At 42.4% G+C, this 24590-nt stretch overlaps 1 protein-coding gene across 26 annotated transcripts in view; it reads left to right on the plus strand.

Annotated features, from left to right (window-relative positions):
• Positions 1 to 3021: 3021 nt before the first annotated feature.
• The window catches only part of NRXN1 (neurexin 1), a 736627-nt gene continuing 715058 nt past the window's right edge, over positions 3022 to 24590 (plus strand). For 24 of the 26 annotated variants that reach the window (XM_074817632.1, XM_074817635.1, XM_074817647.1 and 21 more), the window contains exons 1-2: positions 3269 to 3354; positions 6996 to 8498. In XM_074817632.1, coding sequence (XP_074673733.1) covers positions 7760 to 8498 — 739 coding nt within the window. In that variant the 5' untranslated portion in view covers positions 3269 to 3354; positions 6996 to 7759. Of the gene's footprint in view, positions 3136 to 3268; positions 3365 to 6995; positions 8499 to 24590 lie in introns of those variants that run through there. The other 2 variants (XM_074817633.1, XM_074817634.1) reach the window with 2 other exon arrangements.

Genomic DNA, 24590 nt, shown 5'->3' on the forward strand with positions numbered 1-24590 from the left:
ATACTGCGCCGTTAGCTCTGCTATACATCTATGTGGTCCTGTCTGACCAAGTTCAAAAGGTTTTACTGAATTGTTCAAAAAAATGTTACCGGCTGTCCTCTAAAAAAACTTGCATTCAATCACACAAAGGGTCAGCTTTCTAGTGGGTCTGAAGGGCTTAAAGATTTGGTTTGGTATAGAAGGATTCCTGATGATAGCTCCAAAGAAGGGAAAGATGTCAGGCATATGTGGAGTGATTATAACCAGAATAGAGCTTTGACCTACCCCAAAAGAACTAACCACCCCGTTATTGAACACTACCCTGAACCGCTTCAGCAAAGAAACAGGTTTTCTCTCTTTCAAATCTTTAAAACAATTCCTGCTGTCTCTGTCCCAGAAATAACTTTCTCCCTTCTCGTATCTTTTTCATGTCTGCCCAGATAACCAGTGTGCTCTGGAAGCACCTTTAGTTTGATTTTAACTGTGGGTTTTTTTCTCAGCAGAATCATTCCTATTTCTTCTGCACCTCCTTGACTGGGTACTTCTTTTTTTATTAGCTCTGACAGCCATGCCAACTGCACGTGCGTGCCTCAGAGACAGCTCCAGCATTCACTTCAGCCTGCCAACAAATCTCTTATTTAAAATTACAACTGATGGACAATTGCACATACGTACTTTTTAATGACTCAAAGGCACTTTGTTCTGACAATATACATCCCTCCAAAAGGTCTCAGACTTGCAAGTTGGATAATGTACTGCGTTCCCTCTGACAGAAAATATGATTGGTTTGTTTCCAAGAATATCATTGCTGCTTTTATCGCTTTATTTTTCAAGATATAGAAATATTTTGGTATAACACAGAACATTAATTTATGCAGAAGAAAGTCAGGTTTCTGTAAGGCCATGTGCATCTTACAAGATATTCCATTCATTTGTCAAGCTGAAAGACCTACAGAGAGATGGTTTGGAAATCACGTTTCTTTTTTTTTTCCCCCTCTTTTTTTTTTTATTGCTGCTTCAGAATGAATCAACTATGACACCATATGCTGCAACAATTGCTGAGAATGACAAAAGTAATACATTATTCTAAAACTCAACCAAAAAACACCATTAAATTAAGGAAACTGTATTCTCCCTAAATGTCTCTGTATCTTCCTGGCTCACTTAATGTCTCATCGCTTTATTTCTGTGTAGGCTCTTCCCAGCCCTCCTCTCACTGTGACAGGCTTCTTACTACAGATTTAGAGAAACATGAACATCCTCTGGCTACTGCTGGAATAACTGAGCTGTCCCTCAGTTTGAAGGTGGAAAAATCCACTGTCTGTGCCAGTACCTCCACCGTGCCAGCACATCCAGGGTGGACCGGGCTTTGGCTTGGACACTCCCTACCTAAGAGCGTAAGAAGCTTTACCATGTGTTCACCATGAGCCTAACAAAAATAAGGCCACAGTTAGAAAATACTATTTTTTACAATGTGTATATATATATATACACACAGACACATACACATGCTAAATACTAACTTCTATCATCTTACAATTTTGTTCCTTTAAAAACATGTATCATTTATCATATTGCAGCCTACAATTTATATGCTTTTCATAGCACAAGAGATATTTGCTCCTTGCTCTGTTTGCACAGGTCAAGTTACTAGAATTGTCAAGAGAAACTCTCACGCTATTTGAAAATAACTGGATATGGATATCATCTGGCTGAACAAAAGGGATGTCTGATTATGTTGTAAGTACTGAAGATACATTGCATATCTAGCAAGCTTTTATTCTGATTACTTAACATGTTGCTTGGTTACCTCATCAAACTTGTCATCTGTGAGGAAGCCTGTTTCATTAAAAAAAATATCATAAGGCTAACTCCTCTGGGACTGCAGTGGGAGAATAGCATTTTTTTTCCACTTATTTCTGAAGTTTCAGTCCAAAATTAAGTTGCTACATTGACACCCCAGACAAGAAAAAGTACAGTTGCAAAAAAAATTCTGGGATGCCCAATACTGGAGTTGCTCTTGCGACTCTTAGTGTGACAAACATCACTCTGTATTTTCAAAAGTTGCCAGGGCCTTGGCTAAGGCTACGTGCAAATCACTTACAATTAATTCATCACCTTTCTGTAGGCCACCAAGTACAAAGTCAGAAGACCAACTGATAAACAAAACCGAGTATGTTTGGCACAATCAAATACTTTCCATGCAGCTAAACCCAACGATCTTGAGAAGCCCTCAATTTCTCTAACAGTTTGCAACCATCTGGAGGCAGCGTACAGTCAGAGAGGTTTAAGGCCACACGGTGAAGTGGCCGGGCTCTCCCCAGCACTGCTCCTGTGGTTGTAGCCCGAGTCCTTGGGTGCGCTCTGGTCACAAGTCTGTACCTTCATTTTCCCACAGGCTGTGCCGAATCCAGCAAGCTTCAGTTCGGGGGCGGGGGGGGCTGGGGGGGCGGAATAACGACATCAACGACGACAACAACAAAAACCCACAGGAAAAAAAAGAAAAAAAGCAAAGAAAGAAGAGTTTTAGCAGGGGAGCTGGCAGAGGCGCCTGCCAGCCCTCGCGGAGTTCCACCACCCCATCCCCCGCAGCTGCTCCCCGCAATCTCCCCAGTCTTCAGACGGCAGCACCGCACCCGCCCGGCAACCCCCGGCCTTGCGCAGCCAACGCACCGGAGCCCCCCCGAGCCCCCCCCGGCCCAGCCCTGCCCTCCGCGGCTCCTCTCCAGCACGGTCCCTCCAGACGCGGCCTCCCACCGCAGCGGCGGAGGCGCCTCCGCCCCGCGCCGTGCCCCGCGGCGGGGCAGAGGGGGGCAAAGAAGCGGGGCCCGGGGGGAGCGGCGGAGCCCGGGGGGGTGGGAGCGGCGGGGCCCGGGAGGGGAGCGGCGGGGCCGCGGCCGGGCGCGGGGCGGGGCGGGGCGGGGGCTGCAGCGCGCGCGGCACCGCCCCCGGCGGGCAGACGGGCGCGGCGGCGTCACGCGGCGGCGCCGCCCCCCGCTCCCGGCGGCCGCCCCCCCCCCCGCTGCCGCTGCCGCCGCCGCCGCCGCCGCCGCCGCCGCCGCCGCCGCGCACCCGCAGCAGCTCCCGCTCCGCCGGCGAGCGGCAGAGGCAGCCCCGGGCAGGCGCGCCGGCCCCGCTCCGCGGCACCCCGCGCAGGTAAGGCGCGTCCGCAGCGCGGACAGAGCGGCGCCGCGGAGGACGAGTCCCGCTTCGCCGCGGCGGAGGAGGCGGAGGAGGAGGCGGAGGAGGAGGAGGAGGAGGAGGAGGAGGAGGCGGCGGCGGCGGAGGCGCGAGAGGCTGGTGGGTTTGCGTGCGGCGTTGTGGAGAGGTAGATGGCGAGGAGAGGAGATGGTGGAGCGGAGGGAGAAGTTAAAGGTTGGATGCGGTAATTTATTATCCCTTGCCAAGGCGGGAGGAGGAGGGGAGGGGGGGTCCGTGAGACTTAAGGAATAAAATCAATCTGCTGCATGTTTTCCCTGGCGCGAGCTGCCTTGGTGGCAGGCGAAGCCGGGGCAGCGATGGGGATGAATATCGCAATATTATTGTTCCTTATCGGCGGCGGTCTGGAAGAGGCGAGGGGTTTGTGCAGGAAGTGCATTGATAATTTGGGACATTTTCTATTGTGAGCCAGAAGAAAGAGGGCACCCGGCTTCCTCGATATGTGTTTGAAAGTGTTCGGGTTCCTGCTGATGGTATGCATTTTTGAAGGGGTAGAAATTATACCACAGGCATATTAAAATAAATACATCTGCAGGCTGGGAGGGTAGCAAAATCGATCATTCCAGCCGCTTAGGACAGAATTTGATTCTAGAAATTACGTAGAAATGAAAGGAAAAGATTAATGGTGCTGTTAAGTCTGCTTTTGAATTAGAGCTCTTCTCCCTTTGGCTGCAGCAAGGTTGTTTTTCAGATCCTTTTATTTCATCCGGTAATTTGTGAACTCTCTGGTCTTCCCCGCACCCAGAGACAATGCCGTGTGTTTTACACAATAAGGATTCTGCCAAGCGCTGTGCATGCCAACCGACCTAGCATTTATTAAGGATTTATTGACCTATGGGTGTCTCTCTCTCTCTTTTTCCAATTTGAAAAGGCTCAATCGGGGCACCTGTGACTAAACCATAATTTTTGAAGAAAAAATGGTTGTAGAGGGGTGGGGGAAGCCTATTAATTCACTGGTGAGGCGCTGAACGCAATAGCTACATTTCTGTTGGTTTGTGTATATTTCTTGCTACATACATGTGTATACACATACACATTGCTGGCAGGGGTGTCTGGTACTTGGGAGCCCATTTGAGATATATGTGTGTTAATAAATTGCCCTCGTTCGAGAATGAAAGTGTCCCTCTGCTTTGGAAATGACAACACTGCTGTTTATTGACAGTGTGTGAATTATATCGGCAGTAATAAATAAGCAGTTGTTTCGGGTTTTTGCCTTGGCTCTTTCTCCTTTCTTTTTCAGTCTTTCCATCTGTCTTTTTTTGTTTCTTTTTTTCCCCTTTTCCTTTCTTTCTCCCCCCTGTTTTTTTTCTCGCTCTGTTTTCCTTTCTCTTTCCCCTCTCGCTGCTCTGGGGAGGGGGGGGGGGTGTCAGCGCCGCAGCCCGCGGCGGGCAGGGATGCTCTCGGGCTGGGATCCCCGCGCGGCGGATCTCCGCGGACACCTGTAGGGATCGCTCGGGCGCACTCACACTCACACTCACACTCACACGCGTGTCCTTGCCCTGCTCCCCCCGCCCCCCCCCCCTCCGCCGCCGCTCCCCGGCACACACCCCGGGCTCCGGGCACCCTCCCGCCCCTGCGCCCCACGCACAGCGGCGCTCCCCGCGCAGACCTCTCCTTCCCCGCCGTGGGCTCCGGCGCAAGGGCTGCCCGCGCTCCTTGCGCCCCTCCGCGCGGCCCTCGCGCCCCCTCCCCGCGGCACCTCCCGCGTTTCCTCCCCACCCACCGCTCCCCCCGAGTGACCAGCCCAGCCCCAGCTACCCGGTAACCCTCGTGAACACGCACCCCCTGCGCCCCTTCCCCACGCATCGCCTCCCCACGTACCGACATGAGCCCCCCCGCTCCTCCACACCCCGCATCCCCCCTCCACGCCCCGCACCCCCCCTCCACGCCATTTCTCACGCCGCCCCCCGGGCACGCGCGCCGTGTCTCACAGCAGCACCCGGCTCTCCGCGCTCCCACGCACCCCATCCCGCTGCCCCCACCCGCCCCTTCCCCGCGGCCGCCCCCGGGGCCCCCCCGCGGTGGCTCCCACGGGCGCCCGGCCCCGCGGCGGTGCGGGGAGCGGCGGGCGCGGCCGCCCCGTCGGGCCGCGCGGGCGGAGCTGTTCCGGGTGCTGAAACGGGAGCGGCGGCGCGGCGCGGGGCCACACGCCAGCCTCGGCCCTGCCCGCCGCCTCCCCCGGACCCCACGAACGGCCGTGGGGGGTGGCCGGGTCCGGCGGGGCGGGGACGGGCCGGGGGCTCCCGCCACGGGCCCCGCGTTTTGCGGGGGAACTGCCGGAAACCCCGCGGCCGGTAGCGGCGGTGCGAGAGGTGGTGGCTGCTGCTGGGGGGCAGGGAGGGCGCGGGGGGGGACCTGGGGGGTCTGTGCTGGGGGGCAGGGAGGGCGCGGGGGGGGGGGGCGGACCTGGGGGGTCTCTGCCTCCCGGCGCTGCCTGGTGCTGGTTGGGCACGGCTGGCCTCTGCCCGCGAAGTTTGGGGGTTCTCCTTGCCTCCCTTTTGCTGCTCTTGCCCACCTCGCGTGTGACAAATAATAAAAATAAACGTGTTGACATTTAGAGGAATGAAATTAAATATAAAGAGAGAGTAGGAGGTGACTTAGCAGCTCTGAACGTGTCAGGTGCGTGCAGCTGAGGTGTGTGCCTGTTTTAAAGCAGGTTTCGCCCTGGCAGGCTCGTCTCTGCTCCCTCTCCCCACGCACAGACACACACACCCACACCCACACCAGCCCAGCAAAGGGCTTGGCAGCAGCTCTGGACATGACATTCTGCCTGCCTGAGTGCTGCTGGCTAAGGAACGGGAGGGAGGTGAAGGGGAAGCGGTGGGTGAGGGAGGTGGCGGAGATCCTCTCCTCCATCAGGAGAGATCTGCTAATACACACCTTCCAGAAAAGATATCACGGCTTGGGGGGGAGAAAATCAGAGAGGGGAATCTCTCTGCTGAAATGCTTTGAATGCAGAGACCTCTTCAGAGGAGGAGAGTGAACTGTGCCATGTATATTTTTTTTTTAAAAATGAGGAGTTGTCCTCTTAAATAAGGGCAGCTGAGTAAACATACATAAAATACTGCAACCCATTTCAGAGGACTAACACTTGGGATTAGCTGATCTGCATTGTGAATAATGTCAACATCAGAGCTGGCTTGAATTGGATTTTCCCTGCCATAACAGAGAATATCAGCTCCGAAAGAAACCAGGTGGCAGAGAAAAATGCGGTTTGAAATTTTCAAAAAGCCTTCTAAGAAACCATTGCGATTCTTCCTCACCCCGTGAAAATAAACCAGTAGGTGTGCCATGTATAGTGAAGCCTGCCAGTTCCTGCTGGGAGCTCAGTCCACTTCATATGTTTTTGAGCTGTATTGGAAAGAACTAGAACTGGGCTTGGTAGCATTGTCTGCATGAATAGGACCCTATAGCTTCACAGGTGCTGGTAGTTCCATAAATAAATTACAATAAAACAAATTGCAGAATAAACACCATCTTTTCTCGTTAACATTGCCCTTGTACTAATAAAATATGCAACTAAAATATTTGAAAGTTTTGGAAAGGTAAGTAGTTTATGTATAGATTATACCATAAAAATGTAATGTAGTATAAGCATATACATTAAGATTTAGGTTTAACGCTGCAAGTTATTATGATTTCTCAGTAACTCCGAAATCACAGCAGCAGTTCATTTTCCTGATGTCAAACAGCAGTTGAAATGGAAAATTAATCACAGACATCTACTATTGATCAACTTTATGATTTAACATGTTATTAGTTGTCATTTCTTATCATTCTGTTTCAATTCCTTGCAGGTCAGAAACAAAAACAATAGAGGAAAATCACCCCGCTGGATCTTAGCCTTGGCCTTTTGCAAGCAAACAGAAGAGGAGCTGTCAGGCTTTGCATGTCAAGTAGCCACTCAGCTGTTTGACAGCTTCTGGGTTTCAACCCCGTTGGGATTGAGGCAGCTCAGGAAACCACGAGCGATGAGTCCTGTCGTCTGCTGACGCTGCTCTAGCACCATGGCAGACAGTCCGTGATCTGACAAGAGGATCCGTCCTAGGGAGGCAGCGCTGGGATCAGTAATTGGCTTCCTGGGAAACTACAGCTGTCGGAGAGGATGTAAAAAGAGGCGCGCACGCGCCGGGATATTGCTACAGTCTTGCCAAGCTGGTGGATCCACTTGGAGGAGGGTTTTGCCACCGATCTTGGTTTTTCACCCGGTTTGGTAATGTTGGCTTTGGGGAAAATTTCTGCTGACTCACCCGCCCCTGGACACCTTTTGCAAAGCCCGGCTGACCAGTGAAGAGACCCAACGGCGCCTTCCCCCCACCGCGGGTCCCCTCCGGCAGCCCCCGACACCATCCTGTGCCCAACCCCATCCCGTGGGGCGCCTGAAGCCCCCCGCCCCGGGGAGTCCCCCACAGCGACCCCCACGCCCGGGGCGGGGGTGAGTGTGCCCGAACCTCCCAGCGCGGCCGGCGCCCGGCAAGATTTTACCCTGTCTGCCGCCGGGGCCCCAGCGCCGCCCCCCCCCGGCCCTGCCGCCCCGCTCTCCCGCCCCAGGCCGCGCAGGATGGGGGCGGCGCTGGTGCGGCGCGGGGGCTGCCTGCTGCTCTGGCTGGCCCTGCTGCTGGGCTGCTGGGCCGAGCTGGGCAGCGGGCTGGAGTTCCCGGGGGCGGAGGGCCAGTGGACCCGCTTCCCTAAGTGGAACGCCTGCTGCGAGAGCGAGATGAGCTTCAACATGAAGACGCGCAGCTCCAGTGGGCTGGTGCTCTACTTCGACGACGAGGGCTTCTGCGACTTTCTGGAGCTCATCCTCACCCAGGGCGGGCGGCTGCAGCTCAGCTTCTCCATCTTCTGCGCTGAGCCCGCCACCCTGCTCTCCGACACGGCGGTCAACGACAACCTCTGGCATGCTGTCGTCATCCGCCGCCACTTCAAGAACACGACGCTGATCATCGACCGGGCCGAGGCCAAGTGGGTGGAGGTGAAGTCCAAGCGGCGGGACATGACTGTCTTCAGCGGCCTCTTCTTAGGGGGGCTCCCGCCGGAGCTGCGGTCGGCGACGCTAAAGCTGACGCTCTCCTCTGTCAAGGACCGGGAGCCCTTCAAGGGCTGGATAACGGATGTCCGGGTCAACTACACGCAGGCGTCGCCGGTGGAGAGCCAGGAGGTGCGGCTGGACGACGAGCAGAGCCGCCTGTGTGCCCGAGAGGACGTCTGCCTCAACGGGGGTGTCTGCTCAGTGCTGAACGACCAGGCCGTCTGCGACTGCTCCCAAACGGGCTTTCGGGGGAAGGACTGCAGCGAAGGTAAGGTGCCATTTCAGCTTGCCCCACAACCCTCTCCCCATCACTCCGTGGAGGGGACGGGTAGGAGGCCAGGCCTGCATGGAGTTTCATCTGTACGAGTGGATCTCCCTCCCTCCCCTCCCTCTCTGCCGCGTCCCTGGCTCCCCTCTTCCCTGCCTTCCCCTCCCTGCCCTCCACGTGTCTCTGTGGCCAACCATGGTGCCATCACTCTTCTGTTCGCTGCGAGGCTGGGTGAGAGGAGAAAGAGGAGGAAGACGTTACTTGGGCGTCTTCTAGAGGCGGGGTGTGATTTGGGGTTGTCCCAGCCAGAGGAAAGATGGGTCCTGGGTACCGGGTGTCACCTGGGTGGGAGGGGTGGCCGGCAATCATGCTCGGCTGGAGTTGAGAGAGGGGATGAGCACACTTGTCATAAGCAGCTGGTGGCAATTAGTTTTGGGAGCAGGGAAAGTGACACTGGGGAGAATTTTACCGGATTAAGTGTAAAGACAACCTGGGTTTATTTTTGTAGAATAAGGGAGACCCAGAGTCCACTTTGTATTTGATATTTGCCTCTGCTATGTCATTGAAATAAAATCAGTGATTTATTTGTGAATTCCTTAAATTGTTGCTGGGGAGGAGGGGGATTAAACAGAGGATTATGTTTTTGCACAAATGTGAACAGTACTGCTTTGCAATGTATTTAGCGATTCACCATGCCAGTTAGACAGGGAGAATACAAAAGGACAAGGGGGAAGTACATACTCCAAGACCACAAAATTACTCAATAGTTTTACCAAGGAAGAGGGAGCTTAGAAAAAACAAGTTTCCTGAATCCCATCTACAAATAAATCACTGGGTAAAATATGATTCATATTCAGTGCCCATTGTTTTTGGCAAATGGAAGGAGTGTGAACATTTACTTTGCAGATGCATGTAGGACTCTTTTTTTTTTTTTTTAATTATTATTTTGCTAGTAAATGTACCATTGCTTGCAGCTCCTTAAGCACAGAAATTGTGCTGTGTACCTAGAACAGGACGTAAAGGTATACAAGTGAAATAAGAGCAAAGGTATCAAAGGAAAATATAATCTTCATGTCAAAATTGGAGAGCAAAGACCTAAGTTTAAAATGTAAAAGGTAAATATAAATAAGATGATATCCAGGCCAAATTAAGATCTTCACTGAGTGGCTGCATGACATTTATGGCTGAATAATTTGCCTTTAGCATTTCTATCAGATTTCACTCGTTATAAGAAAGAAAACATCATTTGTGACTGTGCTTTATTATGTAACACCTCCTGTCCTTAGTGTCAGTACTCAAAACACTACAGTCATTCTGCATCCTGTTTACTTTATCAGCTGTTTATCTCTCATCTGCCATTCGTAAAAAAAATCAAACCCCAATAACATTTTAAAATAGTTTTTAGTAAGTAAAGAGCAAACAATAGTTTCAGAAAATAAGACGTTTGTACTTTCAATAGCACACAGTCCCAGAAACTGTAAAATTAAATATCTTTTCTATTAGTTAAGATCATATCAATGGATTTAGTATTTGGATGTAAATTTTTAATATGTGGTACTACATAATATGTAGGTGTTTGTAAAATATTGAGTTGTTTTAGCATCTTTGAGTCAGGCCCTATTATGAACCAAAAAGAAAATTATGAGGTGTAGCAGCTTGGTTAAAGCAGCAACGGTTATATATATATTATTATACATCTATATGCCCTTTACATTAAAACATAATTTATTTGAAGTTATTTTGAACACGCGATATTTATATGAAAAAGTTCATATAACTGCATGTAATATCAGTCAGAGAAAATCATATCTTCACATAATAAGAAGTTCAATAGCTATTTTTAAGGAACATTTTTATGTTTAGATTGAATGTTATTGAAATATACATATAAGTTTATATACATTAAAAAATACATAGAGCTCAGAAGAAGATGACACTCAAAATAATATTTAGAATCCCCCAGTTTTAGGGTAAAATGCTGGTCAAACACTGTCTGTTTTACAATTGACATCAGTGGGATCAAGATTCCCCTCACGTGCCCCTTGACCACTAAGAAGCCTTATAAAATAATAGCAACACTTATAATTTTAGCATACACTCTCAACAAAGGAACATAAAATGTTCAGATTCTGATTTCATTTGAAACAGGAGGCAACATTTCCACAGATAGCAATATAAACGGAACTAGTCCTACAGTTTATATCTGTTGATTGAGAAAAGATAGTAACTGAAGTTCCCATCAGTCAGGTTTTGATGAAAGGATTAGTAGCTACTCGTATGTGCTGTCAAAGGTCTCGAACTATTTTATACATGATGTAATATTCTAAGAAATAGAAAAGGCAGAAGGACAAGTAAAACCATTATGTCTGTCAAGAAGGAAACCCTCGCTGTTGTTTAGTTCTTTATAGCCTACATAGAAATTATGCTGTTGAGTTTTGATCTTTTGTTCCTGGAATGTGTAAATTTCCTAAAATTACCCTTAGTAAGACGTTGCCATTGCTGAAGGATGGAGGATCATCTCAGACTGCAACAATCTGGAGGGGTCTTTTGAGTTTTCACTCTTTCTGTTGCTTTGCTTTTTGACTAAAAATGGTTTAGATGGGGAAAAAACACATGTCCTAGTTGATACCTTTTCTTTAAAGGTGAAAGATGGTCATTAAATTCTATTTTCCTTGGATTTTTTTTATAATTTTTTTTTTTTTTTATGTTCTTGGATTTGGTGTGCTTCTGCATCTCTGCAGGCTGGTAAGACAGAGAGTCCCACAGTATAATGAGGACTTTAGGAATCAATAACACTAATGACAACAACAGCAAAGAAAATATTTCTCAAATTTTCTATCCTGACTTGTACATTTGAGAGATTAGGAATAATTGATTTAGAGTCAAAGTTTCAAGCATTAGGATACAATTTTTAATAGAACTTAAGTCATTTTCAGGAAAAAAATCTGGTGGATTTTTTTTTCAGATTTTCATCTTTGAAAATCTCATTAATTTTTCCTGAAGTAAAATTTTCATATAAGAATGAAATTTAACCAATTTTATTTGTTTTGGAAAACCCATAGCAATATAAGTTATTCCCAGTAGACTTAACTGTTCTTGTACCTGCCTAAATCGGGAGTAGCTTCATTTATATTATTTGAACTACACCAGAGTAAGAACAGTGTAAGCTAGGAAAGAATCAGATTTATTGCATTCAGTCATGCCCTTTGTTCGAACAGGACCTAAACTCTCTTTGATGGGAGCTTTGGCACGAATCACAGAAAAAGGACTGGAGTTTTGCTTGAGTATCAAGGGTGTGCAGTCCACAGCACAGAAAAATATGATCTGTAGCAGTTCTGTTGTTGATGAGTCCGTGTGCTTATGAGTAAAGACAGTACAAGAGGCTTCTAAAAGCGAAAATAAAATCTCTATTTAGCACAGAAACAGGCAAGGGAATATTATTTCACATAATAATAGTGACTCAGTAGAAGGAAAAATACACAAAATTATGATAAATTGTTAGGAATAAGACTAGCATTAAAATAAAACCTGATTGCCATATCAATTTTCTGATAAATTTTGACATACATCACAATCTTCTATTCAGTGAAAATTATATTATTCCCTGAAATGACTCAAATTGGTATGGCTTGATTCTCTGATAGGGAGAGCTGTTCATTAAAAAGACTGATCTTTAAAATCAGATTTGTAGTGAATTAAGTCAGGGTCCTAGAAGGTAGGGACAATACATGATTCGTATCAGTGAGCCTCCATATTCCTCTTCTCATTTTGCTTCTTATGTTAAAATTTCAGAACAAAACCCTATTTTAAATATTAAATTAATAAAATAGTGACCCTCTAGCTTTAGACAAATATATATATATATAAAAAAAAAATTTCCTTTCATCCTCATTTATGGAAAAATAACCTTGCCCAGTATCCCATCTGAGAAAACAGGCAGATACCTCTGAAGGAGGAAATAAAAAGCATATAAAGAACTTTGATTTGGGAGAAGATTCTCACTGACCCTAGCTTCGTGCCACTCCATGCCCTTCTGTTTTTCTATATCTGTAACTGCTTGAAAAAATTGCATACAGGATTAATTTACCTTTTTAAAATATAACTTGCCTACTTACCTCAATATTAGCATGTTATAGAGACAATTACTCTGTGAATTCAAAATATTCCTGTTTAGAACACGTTTTATTTTAACTGTTGTACTGAGTTTCTGTTTTGTGAGAAAAATGAGGACTGTTCATGCAGCTGTTCACTGTAAGAGATATTCTTCCTTGTCAGATATTCAGAAGTTGATGCCAGCTATGGTTTGAACTGTGAAAGTGATTTTTTTAAGGAAGTGAATTACAGATGTCTCAGGCTAGCCAGCATTTAGATTTGTTTGTTTGGGTTCTGAATATATTACATCTATCTTTGTTGTGCATATTTGCTTCTTCATATTAACTTTTCAAAAAGTCATCCAATATTTATAACTCTTTGAAAATTTTCATCTTTTAATTAATTTAATTCTCTTATGCCTTGAATAAAACATATAAGCATATTTTGGCGTTAATTATCTTTTGCAAGATACGTGTTTGAGTGCAAAGATGTGCTGTTGAACTCATTGGCTACAGTTGATCTTAACCTAGTAGCCACCATGGTCTTTATCCTTCTCGAACAGTTAGGTAAGGATACTTTGGCTAGTAAATACTGTGAGCAAAAGTTTCCTTTTGATTTACACTTCAGAATCTTTATCTACAGAACGCATCTCCATTACATGATTTGTATTTCATGATACTGTATTTCTTCTGCATACTGAAGTTCTTGTCAGTGCCAATGGCCAGGAGGAGGAGGGCTAGATAACCACAAGAGACTACACTGAGGCTCGGTTATATTTACCGATTTGATTAACTTAATAATAAATGTTTTAATTCAATATTTTTAAATAGTGACTTTGTTGTCAGGGTAGGATCTTGAGTGCAGATAGTCAAATAATCCCAAAGTCTTTCATAACTGTGTTAAATCTGTGCCCTCCACATTTAGTCGTATGAAACCAGAATCCTTATGTCAGTTTAAAGCAGAATTTTGCATTATTTTCCTAATGCAATTTGATATATTATTTTGTTTGCCAGGATGCAGCATTATAGGATATTGATTTCAATATCTGCCTCGTGTAAAAATCACAGAAATTTAAATACCGTGTCACTGGTAATTAGGAATTGGCAGTCTGTTTTATATTATCTTCTCAGAAGGCTACTTGTTGAATATTGCTAATCCTTTCAAAATGCTGATATTGAAATACTTCCAAAAGACCACTTATGCATATAGCATACATCTTAGTACCCCAGATCAATAATATTTTATATAGTGAGGTTGTTGCTTCCCTTTGTACCTAGCTGAGATGCAGGGTCCATGTTAATTTTAAGTCTATATTGCAAATTATAGAATGCTAATATGCTAGAAGAATTTACATCTAGCATCATAGGACCTTGTGTCAGATTGGTCATATTCATTCAGAATTTCAAAATTATATAATAAAACTGTCTATATTTTAATGTAATTACACTTCAAGGCTTACAGGCATTTTGGACCAAATGTACTTGATCTTTTTTCTCAGCTGCAGGTTGGCTCCCTAGGAGTCTTTTAACAGTAGATGCTAGCCAAGGAGTTGTGGGAAAACATTTGGATTACAGAACATATAATTTTATTCCATCATCACTACTGAGCTGATGGATAGGAATGGGGAAACAGGCTGGCAAGTAAAACCAGTTCCTGATAGAAATAGCTTCACATAGAGGCTAATGTTAACATATGCAGCTTTGAGGTTTTATGCTTCTTTTTATAAACATATCAAAATTGGTTAGTAATTTAAAACAAAAAGGTCCATCCAGCTCTCTTGTGAAATTAATACAATGTTTTGTCTTCCAGAAAGCTTGGTGTTCCTTTCAGAAGCCATACCAGCTTCTTGAAAAATACTTTGTCTAGCCTATTGCACTGTAGTTGTCTGCCTTCATAAACACATGATTTTACAGAATAATGAAAGGCATTCTGAGGTGTTGTGCACCATGTTGTATCTGAGGAATAAATTGTAAAGACCAAAGTATATTTCTTTAAAGGAATGATTTGATAGAATGTAGCAAGCATACCTTTAACTATGTTGTCATATATAGAATTGACTAGCAAAGTCAGGGTGCATAATACTTTGATGCCTTTATTTAGTTCTACACTGACCAGGCATCATATTTTAATCCTTTACAAAATAATTTAGGTTTTTCCCACAAAGATTTGCACTTTCTCGAATGAAACTTTCTCCTTCTGAACTGTGGTGATGGTATCTGAGAGTATCACAAGCACTTTACCAGCCTGGATTATATTGTCATATAAGCAGAACTCAATCTTTCAGCTTAGGTTCTCTTCTGCCAAACTAAAAAGTAGTTGCATGTGGTGGGTTCCTGCTAACATCTAGCCATTCTCTCGGGTCTTGGTCTAATCGGTAGAACCAGTGAGAGATTTAATGCACAAAATACCCGTAGTAACTAATGAACCAAGTAGGAAAAAGCACATGATTTTGATACGACATTGCTTTCTCAGCGACGCTAGCCAATTCATACCACTTCTCCAGTTTGGTTTATCCTTCTGTAAAGTTAAACTAATGACACTCCGTACAGGATTTTGGTAGGATTTTCTTCCTGACCATCAAGTACCTGAAGGATCAGAATTTCTATTAGGGATCTAGTAGGGGAAATCAAGACTTGAAGCTCCCTTTACTGTAGTGCAACCTCTTTAGTCTACCGAACTGATACTTATCAGCTGGCTTTGAAGTTGCCACCATTCCTACTGCCTATCTATCCATAGCTGAGTGTTCAGAATAATGTGCTTTTCTTGTTGTGCACAACTGGTCTGCCATTACATGCTTTCTATTAGTCTGACTAGATATTGGAAATGATGTAGCTTGTCAACTGCCAACCACTTTTCCCTTGACAATTCAGCTCTTCTCTTGGTCATAACAGTTCTCATCCTTTGCAACATTACAACACCTGTACAAAAGTCGTCCTTATGACTATAAAAGGATCTATAATTTAATGTCTGAGGATAGTGGAGAACTCTGGCTCCCAGTCAGTGATCACATAATTTTTGAAAAGTTTCATTGTCTTTCATTTTCACTGAGAAATTTGGGGGTGAAAGTGGGAGGTAGCCTCAGTCATGCCTTGTTTGAGCTTGTAAAGAAGTAAGAGACAGAGGTATGCTGGCAGCGTTGTGTAAGAATAGAATTGTATGATAGGATTTTGGATTCCTTTAATTCTATGGAGTTGTTTATGAACCTAGAACTGTTTAACTAGGTCCTAATAAGCAGCAAATTTGGCATCTTAGAGATAGCTGAAGAAAAACAGGTTCTGTTTTCATTTTCCTTTGGAATCAATTTGAAGTCCCATTGACTCAAGTTTAAAATTAGGGCAAACCTAATAACCTGCTGATTTTGAACTTATTATTCAAGTGGGAATACGAAAACAGAGAAGATCTAGGGCAAATTAAATAACCTGCTGATTCTGACTGTAGTATTCATCTGGGAATATCTATAGAGAAAATAATTTTAATAAATTTGGATATTTATTACCATCATCATCATCATTATAATTATTCATTAATTTAATACATGCTTATGAACCATGCTGTAAGAGTAAAGTTATATGACTAATTTTGTTTCACATTTAAGGGACTCTGTAATTTGTGGAAAAATCTGTTTTACGAAAAAAGCAGGCAGTGTATTCAGTAGAATCACTTCTGTGGTTGCTGCCACTACAAACTGTGAAACAGTATATTTTGCCTATGTAAGTGTTAGTACCAACAATGCTATGTAGGTGTGCAAGTTGCAGATTGCTTTTAGCCTGTGGCACAATGCACAAGGTCTTGAAGTGAAAAGGTTTGACTTTTTGGTGATTTTGCCTAGACAAAGGACTTTGTGTTGCTTAAAGGCAGAGAAACTAGACTGATTCTTTCCACAGTGATGTCTTTTTGTAATGAAAAGAACGTGTACAGCCATCAGAGAGGTCACTGACATTACGCTATGTAATTGGAGATGTCTGTCACAGTTCCAAAGTTTCAGAACTGCATCTTAATTTTTGATACAGAATGACCATGTTGATCTTCTTTCTCTTCCATGCTTTTTAGCTTTAACAAAAGATTAAAAAAATGACACTTCTATCAAAGGAGGTATTTCCATTAAGAAAAGACTCCTTGAGAAAGTTTACATGTATACATCATAAATTATACGTACTTTCTTTTTAAGAAGTGTGTAGAAAATCAAAGAATTAGTGAGTAGACGTGGGGTGAAGATCTGTATCTCAATACTGTAATTTTCTTTAGAAGCTTATCCTGACTCTTCTTTGTTCCCAAAGGTGACAACAGAAATGTTCACACACACATATCAGCATTTGTACAATGAGTGTCTAGGGGACAACTGTGATAAATAGCTTTAAGATGAATTATGGTCTTGTGATGCAAAGATAACGTTAATTATTAATAAAAATGTAAGAATTGGGCCCTAATGAAACCCAAAAAAAAAAAAAAAAAGCTCTACAGCCCCCTTATTAAAGATGTTATCTTTCCTGATTCTGAATCATACAGGAGTGATAAAAGTGGTCTAAAAGTTTGGATTCCACTGGTTGTTATGCAGCAACAAGCTTATATTTAACATTTGTAAAATCATTTTTACATTTTACATTTGTAAAATCAGACTTTTAACCTGGAAGGTTCAGGGACAAGAGGTGGAGAGGCTAGTGAGACGCTGCATCTCCTTCCCAGGCTACACACACTGCTAGGTCTAAGCACAATGAATTTCAGGTGAGTATCTGTAATGGGACAGACAGATGCTTTGCATGACAACATGCCCTAGAAGAGCAGGGGAATTTCTTCAGGAAGTTTCCAGGAATGTTAGTGCTGACAGAGAGATTACTAGTTTTACTTATTTTGAGTTTGCTTTCCTTCCCATATTTCCTCATCAGAGGAGAGACAGGTGAAAATGGAAGTTATAAACCAATAGCTGTAAGTATGTCACTTAATTTTTAAGACTATCATGGAGTGATATAAGAAAGATTTGTAAATAGATTTTCTAAGAACTGATTAATGCTGTCCTGCTACATCCTTCTCAGACGAATGTGGCTGAACTTCCCAGGAGCCGATTCTTTGTGGAGTTTGTTTTCTGTGATACTTACTGCAGAAAAATAATTTCTGTAATACTATTACATTGCAAAGAACACTGGGGTTTTTTTAGAGCATACAGTTTTTCAGACATAAATTGTGTGACTGTCTTTCAACATTAGACAAAATATTTGTCTGGTTTGGTTAAACATTTACTGAAGAACTCTGAATGTAGATTTCATGTTCTTTTATAAAACATTCCTGACTTCAGTGTTATGAGGAAAGCATCAGAATTTTCCCACTAGTTCAGCAGGAAGAAAATGTGATTTGAATATATTTCCTTATTGACCCCAAACTCCATTAGTTTTCCATAAACACTGTATCAGCTGTGGTAGTTTTCAGGAATTTCTGTGGTTTTTGTCATTGTTCTTGGTCCCAGGTATTTGGAGGAGCAGCTAGGATGAAAGTTAGTTACACATCCTTGAACTTGTGCTTTTTCCTCTATGTCAGTTAAACAACTGAGTCTGGCATTATAATAAGTTGTGCACTTAAGCAGTACAGCACAGTTTTTATTTGTGTTTTCCACATTACAAATTTTGAAACTCAAAATTTAAACAAGTCAAACATCAGATTCGAAGTTATGAGAAAAATATTTTCACACTGTTTCTTATTCAGGTTTTTGTAACAGAGTTTCAATGACAGAAGAAAGTTAATCTAATAGAAGTTTTGACCTGTTATTCTTGCAAATCCACTGACAACCACATTTTTAATATTTGAAAAATTGTTAACATTCAGAGCTTTTATCTATTCTCTTATTATTGGCTGGATCCCATTCTCTTGTTTTAAATATCATTGCAGTCTTTAAATAAGTAGGGTCTTTCTTGCACATTATAAATACCTACATCATTCAAGTTTGTAAAGGGACTGATTAAACAAATCTCTGCTATTCAGTCACATATTACCCATTGTGATACTTGAGTCATACTAGTGGATTTTGTAAATCTTAAACAATGGAAACATGCACAGTAATGCAAGTGAATAAAATTTCCTTCCAATTTCTCCTCTATTAAAAAACCAGAAACGTATCTATTGGAAGTGGAAAAATAGCAGTCTAAGTTGATGGCACCATGGGAATTCAGAAACAAAGCTACCTTCAATGAGTGGTGGCTTTCATCTTTTTTGTTGCTAGTATTTAAAGGTGGAACTTGTCTCTCCATTTTATTCACATTTGTATTGAAAAATAGCAAAAAGCAGTTAGTGATGCTGTATCTATTGTGACAGAGATATACCTAACTCAAAAAGCATGCCTCTGAGAACTTAGTAACATTTACTTATTTGCTATTGTACTTTAATATGGGCTCATTACGCCTTGGATCTCCTAAATATATAAAGTGAACTGAGTATAGGTTTGGTGTTACTCAACTTTGCTGTTCCTTAGCTTCCTCATCAGAAATTTGAAAAATAGTACATAATTATGTCTTGGAAACTTGGTCCTTGCCCAGTCTGAGCCCTCAGTGACTTACAGAATCACAGAATCATCTAGGTTGGAAAAGACCTTGAAGACCATCCAGTCCAACCATCAACCCAATATTAACAGTTCCCAACTACACCATATCCCTCAGCACTACGTCGACCTGACTCTTAAACACCTCCAGGGATGGGGACTCCACCACCTCCATGGGCAGCCCATTCCAACACCTAACAACCCGTTCTGTAAAGAAATGCTTCCTAATATCTAGTCTAAACCTTCCCTGGAGCAACTTGAGGCCATTCCCTCTTGTCCTATCACTCAACTTGATTAAAGAGACTCATCCCCAGCTCTCTGCAACCTCCTTTCAGGTAGTTGTAGAGGCGATGAGGTCTCCCCTCAGCCTCCTCTTCTCCAGACTAAACAACCCCAGTTCCCTCAGCCGCTCCTCGTACGACATGTGCTCCAGACCCTTCACCAGCTTCGTTGCCCTTCTCTGGACACGCTCGAGTCATTCAGTGTCCTTTTTGTAGTGAGGGGCCCAAAACTGAACACGAGACGCAGCCTCACCAGTGCCGAGTACAGGGGTAAGATCCCTTCCCTGTCCCTGCTGGCCACGCTATTTCTGATACAAGCCAGGATACCATTGGCCTTCTTGGCCACCTGGGAACACTGCTGGCTCATGTTCAGTGGCTGTCAATCAACACCCCCAGGTCCCTCTCTGACTGGCAGCTCTCCAGCCACTCCTCCCCAAGCCTGTAGCGCTGCTGGGGGTTGTTGTGGTCCAAGTGCAGAACTCAGGACTAAAACTAAGCTTTCAATCATTCAAGAATGAAGAAAGAGTTACTAAGGAAATTAACTAACTAATGGAATTGGAAGAGAAAAATGTCTTTAGAAATCATATATATTGTTCTGGACAATATTTCTAAAATACTTTGCTTTTGCAGGTTTGTCACATTCAGTAGAATCTCTGTCAATTGATGGAATAAATTAATTTGTCCTGGTATTCCTTTCATGTCTGTGTAAATCAGGATTGATGCCTCTTGAAGCTAATACATTAAGTCATTATAAAATAAGAGTAAGATCAGAATCAGGTCCTCTGGGTAGAAAAAAACCCCAACTTTCAAGTATATTAATATTAAAACACCCCAAAACCTTGAGAAACAAAGAGGCTTAACCTTCCCACTACTATGTAATATTACTTTGTGATCTTTATAGAGGTTTCCTTTGTCATTCAAATGCATAGAAACATTTTGCCAGCACAAAAATGACTGGCAAGACACTTTGCTTGCTTGTTTTGCATACCTGTATGGTAACAATAATTACTTATTCCACTCTGTACTTTTTCTATATTTATAGAGGTATAATAAGAACTTGCAATGCGATTTTTCCCTTATAAAGTTATGAATTCATAGCTAAAAAAAATTTTCATACTTTAACCCCACTTCCCACCCCCATTGCTGAGATGACCTATCCTGTATTAAAATGCTTGCTTTTGGAAGATAGACTGTCATGGATTTTTTTCATCTACATGTTCGAATCAATCTTCACACTCCTTTTGTTGTTCTTTGATACCTATTTAGTGCACAGGTTTTTAAAACATAGCTCAGTATGGCCAGTTTGCTGCTTCTCTAATCAACCTAAGTCATCAGTGTCAGTCTAACATGTATGAACATACTGCACTCAAAATCTGTGCTCTGAGAATATTATTAAGTTTATAAGACAAAGCTCTCACAAGCTATGAACTGTCAGGACAAAAGATACTGTGCAATTTAAATTTCCTCTGGTTCTGGGTATCCATTATGAAGTAGTCTTTAATTACATGATCATATACCACTTTTTCCTCAAGGGTTCTGCCTCTTTCAGTGCATAGTCTGGATAATAAGTTCTTCAATATTTTGTTTTCTCCTTGCTGTTCAGTGTGTAGCCCTGAGCTTTATTTATCATCCATATTTAAGTCAGCTCTGAAGAGAAATTATTAATTTTTCCCTGGGCTTTTCTAAGGTTTTCATAACTACAGAATCAGAGCTGGTATGCAAATATTAAGAATTACACAGTGCCCATGTAAGATGACAGATGCTGTTATCCCAGTCGTAGAGGAGAACTGAGGCAAGAGACTGCAGGTAAAAACATTCACTAACGCTGACTGCACAATCTGAAGGTTTTCTGAGTACTTCTCATATAATGCTACATACTTTAAGCATCCACTATAACTTCAAAGCACCGTTCGCACTGACTTCAGATACAGCTTCGAGTGATCAGCACTGCATATTCTGGGATATCCAGCAAGGCACGCTCCCCGAAGATGCAATTGTCCTGAACAGCATAAGGAATGACCACCCAGAAGATGCCTGGCTTTAAAAACCTGACCAAAATCACATGGGATTTTTAGGAGAGAAGGGGGTAGAACATATTTCTGCAAGGCAGCATTCACCTCTCCTTGGTATGCAGTACACCCCACTCCCATTTAGCAAGGACTCTTGTATTGCAGGGGCAGGTGTACTGCTCATTGGCACAACAGTTTTCTTCATTACTCAGTCATTACATTGCTAAGAATAGACCTCTTCTGTGTACAGAACAAGTAAAGGAGGCTCTGGAGACAATTGCATTAAACTGTGTAATTAAAGGCTGTATCATAACGTATATGAATAAAGTGGATGGATCTGAGTTACGTAAGAACCCTTATGTCTCAGAGCTGCTATTTTTGACTCTGCAACCTAAAGAACATTCTTTTAAGGTAGTAAAATAGTCAGCATGTACAATTTTTTATAGGTTTTTAAAACTCTACTTCCACTCAGACATCCCAGCCCTAGCCATAGTGTTTTCTGCACTTTAATGAGGAAGCACCCTTTCCACAGGGCCCATTCCCAGCAGGGAAGTTGCTAATGGACTGACACTTTTCCAGCTCCAAGGACCTAGCACAGACTACAGTTTCCAGTGACTGGGAAGACCTGCTGAGGCGGGTTAAAGTACGCAACCACAGTCCAAACAGTCTTTCAGGAGTTTCCCGATAAAATCCAAGACATCTCCACTAACATTGTACAAACATACTTTTGAGGAAGTTTGCAACTTGAACAGATTCTGGTGTGTTTTCAAAGGATTGGCAAAAGGCTTAACCCCAAAAGTCAAGTTACTCCTGCCCAAATCGGATTTATATTTCTGCTTGAAAATAAGACTGAAGTCAAAAGGAATCAGAATGGAAATGAAACTTACTTAGAGTTCCCTTGGGGAGATACTACTGCTAACATAAATGTCAGGTTTTCTGTTGAGATGGTTTTTTGTGACTAAATCAAATATACTTTTATGACTGAAAAAAGAAGACTTCCTTACTATACTGGGTCACTCTCTGTTTTCTTTAATTGCTATGATCGGTCTTCCTCTGTAGTAAGTGTGTCTTTTAAAGAAACAAACAAAAAAATACTTACACAAAATCGTTTCAGTACATTGCAGAACCATTTTTCCAAGGAATTAACTGAGTCTTTGAAATAAAATATAAACCCTGTATTTGCACATCTGTTTGTTCAGTATTGCCATTAAAAATCTTTGCCAAAAAATTTCTTAAAATCTTCCTGTAAAAGTTTTAATAATAGTATAGCCATAATACAATATTACATACACAAGAGCCAGAAATGCAGTGTTAATCTTTGACTTGACCAGCCAATATTTTTAAAATACTTTTGTCTTTAGAAGAGCCATATTTATTAATGACCCGGAACTTTGAACACACCTTTATTAATTTTCTCCTTATTTAAAGATTGTTCCTTTTTCTACTTACAGAACTATCTGCTTGCTCTTTCTTTGTGTTTTAAAAAATTAGGAAGATCAAAATTATTTATTTTCCCTTTTCCTTTCCATGATTTATATTATATCCACTCTGCTATACTGTGTACTATTTTGACTGTGAGGCATACAAATAAAAAGCTGTTAGGACAGGAGCTGGAGACAGAGTAAATCACAGTCGAATTCCCAGTAAGTTTCTTTATGATTGGTTAATTCACAGATGGTCCCACTGTATTTGGTTGGATGATTTGTATGAATAATTTTATCCCCTTGATCCCCAATATATATTAATGTATATACAAATAGTCCACAGATAACAATACTTATTTTAATAATACAATATGACTATTTACAAGCATATGATTATCCTATATGTTACCTTTTGGTATTTAATCACCTAGAGACATTTTCAGCAACATTAAACTTTGTTACTTCCACTGATTTAAATGGGACTATGTGTGTTACAATGAATAGAAAATAAAGGCTTTTAAAAGAAAAAAGTTCAATAGTCAAAAAAAAAAAAATTTAAAATCATGGTTTAAGCATGATCAGATACAAGCTGAACTGCAGAACTGCAGACAACCAATTCAAGTATATATCTAAATTTTTAGACAACTATTCACGTTTTTACATATTATAAATGTTGTGCTTTTTACGTAATCTTATTAGATTCATCTTTAGAAATGCCTTTTTTTATGAATGAGTTTACATTCAGATATCTGTATGCATGTAAATTTTGTTCAAGCTCAATGTATGTGTCTTTTACCACCTCTTTGTTGCATTTTCTATAAAAGAATTGCAGTGCTATTTTTTAGGAAAGCTTAAGTTCTGCAGGGAAATAGTACCAGTCAGAAATCCAAGTCCTATGTAACATCCCTAAAGGCTGTTTTTCGCTAAGCAGTGAAGGGAGTATAATTTAATGCACTCTGATTTTACTGTCATTTAAAATATGTCCCTGGCTCAGCAGTACTCCTCTGCAAACTTTTTTATTCTTTTGACACATAGATGATAGTATACAAAGAGTGAAGCAAAAGTTTGCTAGCCTAATGGGGCTGTAGGATATCAACAAAAGTTAAATGTATTGACACTCTGATCATCATTTAATCTACTACCTACACTTGCCAGACTTCTCAATACCAGCTTCTGTGCTTATTTACAACATTCATGCATTTCATAAACTTGCTAAAAACTCTTCTCAATTTAATAAAATTCTAGAAAACAACTTGTTCTAAATGAAACTTTATGAAGCTTCCTAAATTAAAAAAAAAATATATATTTTTTTAAAAATACTTCTCTTATTAACCAGAGGCATATTTATTTTACAGTTGTTAATGTGTCATCTCTGGGATTTATATCAGTAAGATGAAAAAATAGGTAGTTTTCAGTATTTTTAAAATTGCTGCACTTATTATTTTATGCCAGGAATTTTCATTCACCTGTAAAACAGCAAATGAAGCTGACTACTAAGTGAAACAGTGTAGCCACTGCACCTAAGGTTACTTCTCTCTCAGATGTGCCCCCCTACAGACGGGGAATTCTGCTGCAGGTTGGTCCCACTACAGTGGTTTGGGTAAAGAGGAATAATTTTCTTGGGAGGACCTTGCTAAATCCAGATCATTTGGAACGAGCAGTTCCTCAGGCAGTTATGCCGGTTGATCCAAAGGGGCAAATAGAAAGCAGTTTTCTGATTGTGAACATGCAGTAACGTAAGGGGAGCCAAGGTCTTTGCCTGC

The sequence above is a fragment of the Strix aluco genome, chromosome 3 (genome assembly GCF_031877795.1).
Source record: "Strix aluco isolate bStrAlu1 chromosome 3, bStrAlu1.hap1, whole genome shotgun sequence".
Classification (NCBI taxonomy): domain Eukaryota; kingdom Metazoa; phylum Chordata; class Aves; order Strigiformes; family Strigidae; genus Strix; species Strix aluco.